General features: G+C 44.2%; 1 protein-coding gene across 2 annotated transcripts in view; it reads right to left on the bottom strand.

Moving 5' to 3' along the window:
- LOC146060377 (angiopoietin-2-like) overlaps window positions 1-11,885 on the bottom strand; it is a 65,050-nt gene extending 53,165 nt beyond the window's left edge. Inside the window, exon 1 of one of the 2 annotated variants that reach the window (XM_083173518.1) lies at window positions 11,533-11,885. In XM_083173518.1, coding sequence (XP_083029644.1) covers window positions 11,533-11,841 — 309 coding nt within the window. In that variant the 5' untranslated portion in view covers window positions 11,842-11,885. Of the gene's footprint in view, window positions 1-8,608; window positions 8,720-11,532 lie in introns of those variants that run through there. The other variant, XM_083173519.1, reaches the window with a different exon arrangement.
- Between the last annotated feature and the right edge of the window lie 756 nt (window positions 11,886-12,641).

Genomic DNA, 12,641 nt, shown 5'->3' with positions numbered 1-12,641 from the left:
ACCATTTCTCAAGTACTACAGTTCTTATATTTGGGTTATGAAGGAGGGTTAGCTACATCAACCCTAAAAGTTCAAGTCTCGGCCCTTAGTGTTTTATTAGGAAAAAAGCTGGCGGAAGAGGATCTCATCAAAAGATTTGGTACTTGTGTACTATCACGGCTTCCATCTCATCCCATCTCATTGCATACCATAAGGCTTAAGATGGTATGCAATGAGATGAGATGTGCTGCGATGGGACCCGATCTTATACAATTTAAAATTTGTATACCATTGTTTATGGCATACGATGAGATGAGATTTTAAATTGTATAAGCACACTAATGGGTGCTTTCAAGGTCAATTGGCCCCCCTATAAGATTTTTAATTGTATAAGCACCCCAATGGGTGCTTACAATGTTAAATGCACCCCCACGCCACCCCCACTATTAACGCCAACCCGAAGCGTGGCGAGCGCAGCGAGCCCGCGAGGGGCGGCGGTACGCGTCCTCCGACCTTTTCATACCCCCACTATCCATGTCGGCGTGGAGTTGATATTATATAGTGTGGCGAGCGCAGCGAGCCACCGAGCCCGTAGCGCGGCGAGCGCAGCAAGCCCCACGAGGGGACGCGTAATACATGTAAAGTATTACGCGTCCCCTCGCGGGGCTCGCTGCGCTCGCTACGCTTCGGGCTCGGTGGCTCGCTGCGCTTGCCACACTATATAAAATCAACTCCACGCCGACATGGATAGTGGGGGTATGAAAAGGTCGGAGGAAGCGTACCGCCTCCCCTTGCGGGCTTGCTGCGCTCGCCACGCTTCGGGTTGGCGTTGATAGTGGGGGTGGCGTGGGGGTGCATTTAACATTGTAAGCACCCATTAGGGTGCTTATACAATTAAAAATCTTATAGGGGGGCCAATTGACCTTGAAAGCACCCATTAGTGTGCTTATACAATTTAAAATCTCATCTCATCTCATCGTATGCCATTGTATGCCATATACAATGGTATACAATTTTAAATTGTATAAGATCCCATAAGATGGAAATCGTGGGAGCCGTGATAATACACAAGTACCAAAGATTTAGTAATGCCGTCAAGAGGACCCGTCCTACATTTAGGTCACTAGTGGCACCCTGGGATCTGAACTTAATCCTGAATGCTCTAACAAAAGAGCCCTTTGAGCCCTTGCAAGAAGTATCAGGGAAATACCTGAACTGGTCGCAATCACATCAGCGAGAAGGATCAGCGAACTGCAAGCCCTTCATACAGAAGAACCTTATCTAATACTGTTCCCAGACAGAGTGGTGTTAAGAACGCACCCCGACTTCTTACCGAAAGTAGTAAGCTCCTTCCACATAAATCAAGAAATTACTCTTCCAGCATTCTATCCTGAACCGAAGGATGAAACTGAAGAAGCTTGGCATACATTGGATCTAGTGAGAGGTATCACTATTTACCTGAACAGAGTAAAGGAGAGCAGGATTTAAAAAAACCTCTTCATAGTCATGGAGGGTGCAAGGAAAGGTATGTCTCCATCCAGAAAAACCATGGCAAGATGGATTCGTGACCTCATCTCATTCATCTATGAGCGAGAGGGCCAAGAAGTCCCGAGCATCATAAAGGCACACTCCACTAGGGCCATGGCGACATCATGGGCAAGGAAGGCTCAAGCGTCGATCAAGGACATCTGCGGCGCAGCTGCCTGGAAGTCCGTGCATACTTTCTCCAGACATTACGCTCTTAATGTCTCAAAACCATGTTTTGGGGAACAAGTTCTCCACAGTGTGCTTACTGATTAAAATTCTTTACTTGACATTATTGTGTCCCTCCCTCTTTCTGCTTTGGTATTATCCCAAGGTCTTGGCTGACATGGGGATCGTAGAAGAAAGGCTTCAATTATACTCACCGATAATTGCTTTTCTTCCTAGAGATCCCATGGCAGCCATTAGTTTGCCCTCCCCTTGTGTTTTTTTCAGGACCTAAGCAGAGGAGACACTCAAAAAGACAAGGAGGAAGCAGCGGTGTAGCTAGGTGTCATGGTGCCCGGAGCAAGGGCATATTTTGCGCCCCCCCCGGTAATGAATTGGGGGCGTGGCTAACATGTGTTGGCATGTTACATTTGAAAAGAAAAAACTTAAAAACCACTGTAACGGAATCTGCTTCCCTATATAAGACACTGTAACGGAATCGGCTGCGCTATATAAGACACTGTAAGGGAATCTGCTGCGCTATATAAGACACTGTAACGGAATCTGCTGCGCTATATAAGACACTGTAACGGAATCTGCTTCCCTATATAAGACACTGTAACGGAATCTGCTTCCCTATATAAGACACTGTAACGGAATCGGCTGCGCTATATAAGACACTGTAACGGAATCTGCTTCCCTATATAAGACACTGTAAAGGAATCTGCTTCCCTATATAAGACGCTGTAACGGAATCTGCTGCGCTATATAAGACACTGTAACGGAATCTGCTTCCCTATATAAGACGCTGTAACGGATTCTGCTGCGCTATATAAGACGCTGTAATGGAATCTGCTGCGCTATATAGGACACTGTAACGGAATCTGCTGCGCTATATAAGACGCTGTAACGGAATCTGCTGCACTATATAAGACGCTGTAATGGAATCTGCTGCACTATATAAGACACTGTAACGGAATCTGCTGCGGTATATAAGAACCTGTAACGGAATCTGCTGCGCTATATAAGACGCTGTAATGGAATCTGCTGCGCTATATAAGACACTGTAACGTAATCTGCTGCGCTATATAAGACACTGTAACGGAATCTGCTGCGCTATATAAGACACTGTAACAGAAACTGCTGCGCTATATAAGACACTGTAACGGAAACTGCTGCGCTATATTAGACAGTGTAATGGAATCTGCTGCGCTATATAAGACACTGTAACGGAATCTGCTGCGCTATATAAGACACTGTAACAGAAACTGCTGCGCTATATAAGACACTGTAACAGAATCTGCTGCGCTATATAAGACACTGTAACGGAAACTGCTGCGCTATATTAGACAGTGTAATGGAACCTGCTGCGCTATATAAGACACTGTAACGGAATCTGCTGCGCTATATAAGACACTGTAACGGAATCTGCTGCGCTATATAAGACACTGTAACAGAAACTGCTGCGCTATATAAGACACTGTAACGGAAACTGCTGCGCTATATTAGACAGTGTAATGGAACCTGCTGCGCTATATAAGACAGTGTAACGGAATCTGTTGCGCTATATAAGACAGTGTAACGGAATCTGCTGAGCTATATAAGATGCTGTAAATAAATAAATATATATACACATAAAGATATATAGAGCACAGCAGGGTGGCAGCAGAGAGATTCACTCTCCCGACCCCACCACCCCCCTGGGCCTCACCAATCCCCAAGTTTATAACATCATCAATTAGCTGTATTAAAAAAAAAGAAATCCACCTTCACCTTAAGGATAAATGATCCAGCGGGTCCAGGGCGGCAGCAGAATACCTTCTCCTCCTCCAGGCTACAGCCAGCGCTTGGGATGGCTGATGACGCTGCTGTAGCCAGGGAGGAGGGTAGCATGGGCAGGTGACCCTGGAGTTCTGCCGGAATCTGCTGTGCTGCGCTGCGCTGCCCGGAAGCCGTCACGAGCAGCAGCAGCAGCAGCTTAGATGAGGAAGTTAGACGCCCGTCCGTGATGTTTGGACCGAGGCGCCGGGCAGGGCAGCCGGCAGCGCACGCTGCCCGTTAGTACTAATTTATGTCTAGTCTAGTTCAATTGCGGAGGGGGGGCGGGCGGGCCGGCGGCGCCATTCTGCCAATCGCAGCCCGGAGCGTGAGCTCCAGTGGCTCCGCCCTCCCTACGCCTCTGGGAGGAAGGGGAGGAGAGTGGCTTTATACAGGAAGGGGGAGGTCCTAGAAAAAAAACAACCTGTCTATCTGAAGGGAGAGGGATAAAATCCCAAGGTCTTGGCTGCCATGGGATCTCTAGGAAGAAAAGCAATTATCGGTGAGTATAATTGAAGCCTTTCTCCTTCAGACCCGTCATAACTGGCAAAATTGTTATTGAAAGGCAAAAGCTGAAAACACCCTATATGATTATCTGTCCAATAGGCTGGAACAAAAGTCTGATAATTTTAACAATCAACTAGAAAGATTAAACATCTAGAGCCAGATGCACTAAGCTTCAAAAGTGATAAAATGGAGAGTGATAAACAGCCAGCCAATCAGCTCCTACCTGCCATGTTACAGGCTGTGTTTGAAAAATGTCAGGTAGGAGCTGATTGGTTGGTTGTTTATCACTCTCCATTTTATCACTTTTGAAGCTTAATGCATCTGGCCCATAATCATTAGTATCCAGCTAAAAACCTTTTGCCCAAAATGACCAATGTTTTCTTTTTCATTGAAAAATAAATGAATCCCTTACCCGGCTAATGCTGGTGCTGCTGCGGTGTGGGGGCTGGCTCTCCTCCTCCCTGTACCCGGAAGGCCCTGCTAATGTTCTGACCTGTTGGGTGGGGGCAAGGGAGGGGGTGGGGGGGATTTGTGGACATCTGCTAATGTCATGGTCTGGGAAATATAGTGTTATTAATTGTTTAATAAAGGGGGCCCAGTGCTTGTCTTGCTTAGGGCCCCTTATTTTATTATTAGCAGTTTCTCATATAGCGCATGCATATTCTGCAGCGCTTTACAGAGTATAGTTGAACATTCACATCAGTCCCTGCCCCAGTGGAGCTTACAATCTATATTCCCTACCATAGGTACATGGACACACAGACATTCTAGGGATAATTTGTTGGGAGCCAATTAGCCTACCAGTATATTTTTGGATTGTGGGAGGAAACCAGAGTACCCGGAGGAAACCCACGCAAGTACAGGGAGAATATACAATCTCCACACAGTTAGAGCTATGGTGGGAATTGAACCCACGACCTCAGTGCTGTGAGGCAGTAATGCTAACCATTACACCATCGTACTGCCCTTGCATAAATTCTCCCCTGTTCCAGATTGTTGATCTGCTCTATGCATGCCACATAAGCAGATTATGACAAGCACTAATGGAATAATAATGAGAAACAGTTATAGAGCCTGACTGAGAATATACTCATATCACAAATTGGCATACTGTATACAGATTGAGAAAGAGGGCAGTGTGCCCATGTAATATTTTACTATAGTTTATGCATATCCCATTTCTCCCAACTTTCGAGTGAGAAATGGGATATGCATAAATTTTAGGGGTGTGGCCTAGTGTGAAGGGGCATGGCCTATACTCATGACGCTACTGCGAGGCCACACCCCATTTTCACCACTGTGGGGGCATGCCCAGCAGTTCTGTGAGCTGCTGGCTATGCCTCCAGCCTATCTGGCTGCAGGAATAGACGCTATTCACAGATGACAGGGGGGAATAGGATATCGTTAGAATAGGATATCATACCTCCCAACTGTCCAGCTTTTCGCGGTAATGTCCCATTTTTTGGGGACTTTTCCTGCATCCAACCCAGGGCCCCCAGTGATGCGGGACACTGACGGCCCTGGGTTGGATGAGGGAAAAGTCCCCAAAAACTGGACATTCCCGCAAAAAGCTGGACAGTTGGGAGGTATGATATCCTATTCTAACAAACTGCAAGAGATAAGTTGAATGGCTTTCTATGTTAACTTATGATAAAAATAAATAAATAAATTCAAGTGATAAAATGGAACAAAGACTTTTCAATTGCTAAAAACAGCACCTTAAAGGCACAATACAAATGGATTTTCTTTTTGGGCAGCAAATTCTAATCGTGTGTACACATGGTGAGATTCCCTTGCTATTAGACTTAAGATTCGATTGCTATGCAATCTTTGATAACTCTGTACTCTGTGGTTTACAAAAGAGGTATCAACTAGTGTAAAAGCAAAAAAGATGGCCTTTAGGACATACAAGCAGACTCAAAATAATAACTACAAAGAAGTGTATCTTGCCAGATGCAAGGAGGCTAAGAAAGTGATCAGGCGTGCCAAGGCACAAGTTCAGTAGATAAAGGGAACAAAACTATTTTTAAGTATATAAGTGAAAGAAGAAAATCAAATGGAGGAATAATAAGACTTGAAAGCAAAGAAGAAGCAAGTAACTACAGACCAGTGAGCCTTACATCAGTAGTAGGGAAATTAATGGAAACACTATTAAAAGAAAGAATAGTGGAATATCTTAAATTAAACACTTTACAGGATCAAAAACAGCATGGTTTTACTGCAGGGAGATTATGCCAAACATATCTTATTGACTTTTTTGACTCTGTGACCAAAATAATAGATGAAGGGGGGGGGGGGGGGGGGGCTAGATAGCATATCTAGACTTTAGTAAGGCATTTTACACTGTCCCACATCGCAGACTGCTAAATAAACTTAAAAGTGTGGGATTGGATTATAAAACAATTAAATGGATAAGAACCTGGTTGCAGGATAGGAAACAGACAGTTGTAGTAAGTGGAGTGCATTCTATGGAGGGACATGTTACCAGTGGAGTACCCCAGGGATCTGTACTTGGACCAGTGCTCTTTAATATCTTTGTTAGTGACATTGCAAATGGAATTGAAGGTAAAATGTGCCTTTTTGCAGATGACACAAAGATATGCAACAGAGTAGACACACCAGGAGGGGTTAATCAAATGACTGATGATCTAGGTAAACTCGAGAATTGGTCAAGAGCATGGCAACTACAGTTTAATGCTAAAAAAATGCAAAATTATGCACTTGGGACTCAAAAACTCAAAATCTCAATATAGTATCAAGGGTACTTAAAGGCAGGAAAGCAATGTAGAAAAGAAATGAGGAAGGCTAGTCAGATGCTTGGTTGCATAGGGAGAGGAATCACCATGCGCAGAACCCATTTTGGGGGCTACCGCGCATTTGCGCAGAGCCCAGAGGGAGGGAACACCTCCCGATGTGATGCCTTGAGTGACTGGCAGGTCAGACTTCCAATAGGAAGTCACTGCCAGTCACAGTGAAGCCAGTAAGAAAATACAGATTTGAACAGTGCATATGTGATGAGAATCGATGAATGTAAAATTAATTTAATAAACAATTGGATAATCGTTATAGGGTTAAATCAATGACAAATAAATAGGTAATAAAAACAATTTTGCTAGAATGAACTAGCACAAATAAATTAATATTTAGAACAATGGAAGGGGAACCCCCTGCGGAATTGTAATAGTGTCGGAGAGTCCGTTCCTATGATATCCCTAGATGAACATGAAGATGTGCGATATTTACCACCCTTGGTAGGGTATGTGAGTCCTCCACCGAGTGTCCACAGGTCGGCCCAAAGATGGCTCAAATCACCGACAGTTTGTAGTGTGTGCTGTTTGGATGCTCCCCAAAGGGTAGTTTGTAGGTGGTGTATTACCAAAGGCTGTTCCTTGAATGGAGGCACATGAAGGTGAAATCCTTAATGGAAACAGTAAATTTGTAGCTGGCCACTGACGCGTTTCGCTGAGGGTCTCTCAGCTTTATAAAGGGACTTTTGATAAAGCTGAGACCCTCAGCGAAACGCGTCAGTAACCCAGCACCCCTCTTCAAGCCTTCTTCCAATTACATTGTGGATTACAAAGGATCATTTCCACCTTTTGATAAAGCTGAGAGACCCTCAGCAAAATGCATCAGGCGCCCAGCACCCCTTTTCAAGCCTTCCTCCAATTACATTGTGGATTACAAAGTTTCATTTCCACCTTTTTGGATACCTGAACCAGGACTCAAAGTTGGACTCTGCCCTACCTGGGGTGGACTGAAGCATTTACAATAAAGACATCATCATCACTACACTCCTACAAGGGGAAGATTCCATCTGCTGCAAGCCTACAGCAAAAATACCCCACCACACGTGAGTGTCTCAAACTGTCCTAATCTAGCTTCACCCTTATTCCATCTGAGCCCAATAGGAACAGGATCCTCATCAAATTCACCACAAATTTATTTTCACACAGAAATTGCACCATATATAGAGGTCATTTAAAGGAGCCTTTATTTTTATATATACTTTTATGTTATTTTAAGTGTGTGTAAATCATGTTTTAATAAATTTATTACATATCATACTGGTTGGTAATTTGTTCCTCAAATCGCAGTTTCTTCCCCTATCTCACTAAATTATACAACATGTTTAAAATGAATCATAAACGGCATAAATATAAAATAGCAGTTATGACAGCAAGTATCAAAAAAAGCAAAACCAGATCCAGAAGGATTACTTACTTTGGATGTGGCGTACCAATGACCTGCTATGCCCCCTACTGGCACGTGTTCCTACAGTCAGTGCTTTCCTGTAGAACAGCAGGATACTGACTGAAAACACACTTGCTCCGGAGAAAGTCCCGTGATTGAAATCTATCAAAACTCTACACTATTTTTACAGTTTAACAATAAAAATACCACTTTTTGGCCATGTCATAAAACATAATGATTATGTATGCCTTTCCAGGGATGGAATATAACCATCTTGTACATACATACATGTGCCTAATATCAGGTGCTGTAATTACTCTGCTACATTGTTTGTGCATTAAATACTCTACTTAATCATGTTCCTCCGTCACAGACTACAAGCTCTTGCTACCACACCAAGCCAAATGTGATCACTGAGAATTACCTGTCCAGCGTTCATCAATGCAGAGACTGATTTGAGGCCCAGGCTGCTATCAGCTGCTTGCTAGTTTATGCACGGTGAGTCACTTTATCTTCCACCTACAGTCAAATGTAGGCAAGCTGACCACAGAAAGCAATCAGATCTGTACTATATAGTCTTGCCTGCACAGTCTATTTTATATATAACTTGATTTCAATGCCACGGGGACACGCATTGGGATTAAATCGAAAGCGTTCAATTTCCATTTGATATAGATTCGATTTTTCTTATATACGCAAAAAAAAAATTAGACAATAACGAACCGTGTGTACGCCCTATTACAGGTGGTGAAACTCAGTTCCACCCCGTCCCCCCACTTTAACCCCCTGGATACTGCTACTGTATACACAATTCAGTTTATACAACAATTATAGCACTTGTTCTAATTCAATTTTAAAATGTTGACATAATATTAATTAAAAGAGGAGCATAAAGAAGTGCTCTCATTCAGCTAGATGGCTCAAGATGATACACTTATAACGAGTTTCGTACATTCTCATTTCAGTATAATTATTGCCCTGTGTAGCATCTTTTGCACAATATGTATGTATGTACAGGGGTGTGGTACAGGGGTCTGACAGTCAGGATCCCGACAGTCATTAGCCCGACATCGGGATCCTGACTGGCCATACCCAGACAGCATGGTGAGCGCAACTAAGCCCCTTGGCGGGCTCGCTCGCGTAGCGAGCCACCTATTCCATTCTCCCTCTATGGGGGTCATGGACCCCCACGAGGAAAAATAGCAGGAGTCCGTCGGGAACCCGACTGTCAGTGTTTTGACTGTCGGGATCCCGACGTCGGGTAAATGCCTGTCGGGATCCCAACTGTCGGGTCCCCGTCCGGCGTCCATGTACAGATGGAGCCGCTCTCTTCATTAACGCTTGCGCGCCAGACGCTCATATCTAGCAGCTGGTATGCCGGCTCGTGCATCCATTGCCGGGAATGTGTTGCACAAGCATCAGAGATGCTCACGCATGCCAGAATCGCCAGCGGGCCATGATGAATTGCACGCCGGCGACGGCAACAAAGGGAGTGGCTCCATCTGTATGTGCACATTTCTCACAATTTTGCCAGTTATTTATTATGCTTCATGGCTGGCTGCAAGGCACAGCTCATTGATGTCAGTCCCCGCTGTCTTTCCTTTGTTCGCAGATTAGCATCTTTTCACACTGCTATCGCATGCAAACTCATTAGTCAGTGGTACAGTATATGTGTTATGCAAGGACGTTTTATAGAGTGTAAGCTTGCAAGCAGGGCCTTCCTACCTCTATTACTGTTTATTTCCCAGTTTTGTTCTATATGTGCGTCTAATTGTAAAATGCGATGGAATTTGGTGCGCTATATAAGAAACGATTATGGTATAAGGAGTCGACAATGTCTAGGTTGACAGTCACTAGGTTGACCATTAATGGTCGACAGTGACTAGGTCAACATGGACATGATCGATACTCAAAAAGTCGACATGGGTTTTTTACGGTGTGTATATATGTCAAAATGGACACTGTATGAGTGTACCGCGGTGCCAAATGCATAGCTAGTGCTTCTACCAATTGTGAAAGAGACACAAATTGATTATATTAGTGTTCACATAATATGCATAGAAAGACATAGTCGCATCTTTCATTGCGCACCATATAGCCCAGTGTGGATTGCAATCCTGGCAGTGTAAATTTGTGTGGCAACATGTTACAAACCTTTTAGAACTGACAAGTAGGCAAGCTGCCCATAGAAATCAATCAGATTCTACGGGGTTTCTTTATGGGAGATGGGAGTTCTATTTCAGATGGGATGTTGCTATGGACAACAAATCAGCTTCTATTATCTTCTACAAGGTGCTAAATGAATAAAAAAGTAGATTTTCATTGGTTTCCCATAGCAACATCCCATCGGAAATAGAACTCCCATCTTATTAAATATCCCTTACCTATCCTTTTATAAAGTACTAGATACATTATAGTTTATATTATGGATTGATTGTTATGTACAACGTATCCACTTTCTAATCAATGTGCAGCATTATACTGTGTATACAGGTTGAGTACCCCTTAGCCAAAATGCTAACTTGGGACCAGAAGAATTTTGGATAACAGATTATTCTGTATTTTGGAATATTTATGTATTTCATTGAGGTATAAATGAAACAGCATTTGTGTAATATCTCAGGCACGGAATATGAATGCTAAGCAATCATTTTCTTGCACATATTTAGTGCCAGTTACATATCATGTCCCCAGTAGTGCCAGTTACAGATGTCCCCAGTAGTGCTAGTTACAGATCATGTCCTCAGTAGTGCCAGTTATCATGTCCCCAGTAGTGCCAGTTACAGATGTCCCCAGTAGTGCTAGTTACAGAGGTCCCCAGTAGTGCCAGTTATCATGTCCCCAGTAGTGCCAGTTACAGATGTCCCCAGTAGTGCTAGTTACATATCATGTCCTCAGTAGTGCCATTTATCATGTCCCCAGTAGTGCCAGTTACAGATGTCCCCAGTAGTGCTAGTTACAGAGGTCCCCAGTAGTGCCAGTTATCATGTCCCCAGTAGTGCCAGTTACAGATGTCCCCAGTAGTGCTAGTTACATATCATGTCCCCAGTAGTGCCAGTTATCATGTCCCCAGTAGTGCTAGTTACAGATGTCCCCAGTAGTGCTAGTTACAGATGTCCCCAGTAGTGCCAGTTATCATGTCCCCAGTAGTGCCAGTTACAGATGTCCCCAGTAGTGCTAGTTACAGATGTCCCCAGTAGCGCTTTTAGCCAATCTGTAATTACGGGAAGGAGAAATTCATCTTTGGACACGCTTCTATGGAATGGGAGCAGAAAGTAACACGATTATCCAGCTCGATTATTGTGGTGCACGAGTTTCCCTCTTAACAGTCAGTATACCGGCTCTTACCTTTTGCAGCCATTGTGTATTGTTCTCCATGATGCTCTCCAGTTCTTGTATCTTCTTGCTATGCCAGTGGTGCTCGGACTGTGGCGGTTCATCCCTCTGCAGAGAGTTGGATACCTGGTTATCAGCAGGAGGTGGATAACAGTTATCTAATTCAGGGAGAAGAAAAGTGTAGCTGCAATGTCCATGCTGGACTTTGTGGTGCTGTTTTTCAGGGACGTTAATTCCTTTGAGGTGGGATCCCATCAGTATATGGAAGACATTCAGCATAAGGCAGCACCATAGCAATTGCAGGGTATTGATCCTTCTCATCCTAGTATCTTTCCTAGTCTTATGTCTGTAGCGAACACTTGGCTTGCAACTCAGGCTGATACAAGCTTGTATACTGAAGCTGACAACTCCAGGAAGTTTTCTTTGCAAGCAGCCCCCTCTGGCTTTTATCCACTCCCACTGTGTGTACATCTAAAGCTGGAACACTTGTAAGGATGCTTTATCATTTAACCACTTCACTGCCTGGCTGTTGTGAGTCATCGCATGAGACCACAAGTACATTAAACATATTCACAAGCCAACTTTAGCTTAATATATTATCTCTGCAGAGGCAGATTGATCACAATCCACATCTGAGGATGAGGGAGGTCATTCTAATTCATATGAATTCGCAACGGGGTGCAATAGTGATGGCCTGCGCATGCGAATGGACATAACAATTTGCATAGTTGCTGACCTGTTGGCACAGAGCTGTGTGGGCGTGAGGCGAAGGCATGGGTCGCCCAGCGTTTCATGGGCATTAAAACACTGGGTGTTCCCATGGTAATTCGGCCGTGAAGCGGGTGCTGGGGACGGGCAGCTGACGTCACTGGATGTCAGCTGCTCACCCTCTACCCGTACAAGAGCGCCACAAATCTGAGTCAACAGAGAGTGACTTAGATTTGCAAACGCCTTCGAAATAATTCGATGGTCGCGTGCACGCAGGGGGAGGGTGTTTGTGAGGGCTTTCGTGTGGGCGGCGTTTAGTTGGCTCGCAAAGCTTTGCGAGTCAAGCAGAGTGACCCCCGTGATGCCCTTTGCAGCCTTATCTGGGTATTTTTGGACATGTACTGCGCATGTGT

Source organism: Crinia signifera, chromosome 2 (genome assembly GCF_055691185.1).
Source record: "Crinia signifera chromosome 2, ASM5569118v1, whole genome shotgun sequence".
In the NCBI taxonomy this organism is placed as follows: Eukaryota; Metazoa; Chordata; class Amphibia; order Anura; family Myobatrachidae; genus Crinia; species Crinia signifera.
The sequence above is the reverse complement of the archived record's forward strand: the minus strand, read 5'-3'. Positions and strand labels throughout refer to the sequence as shown.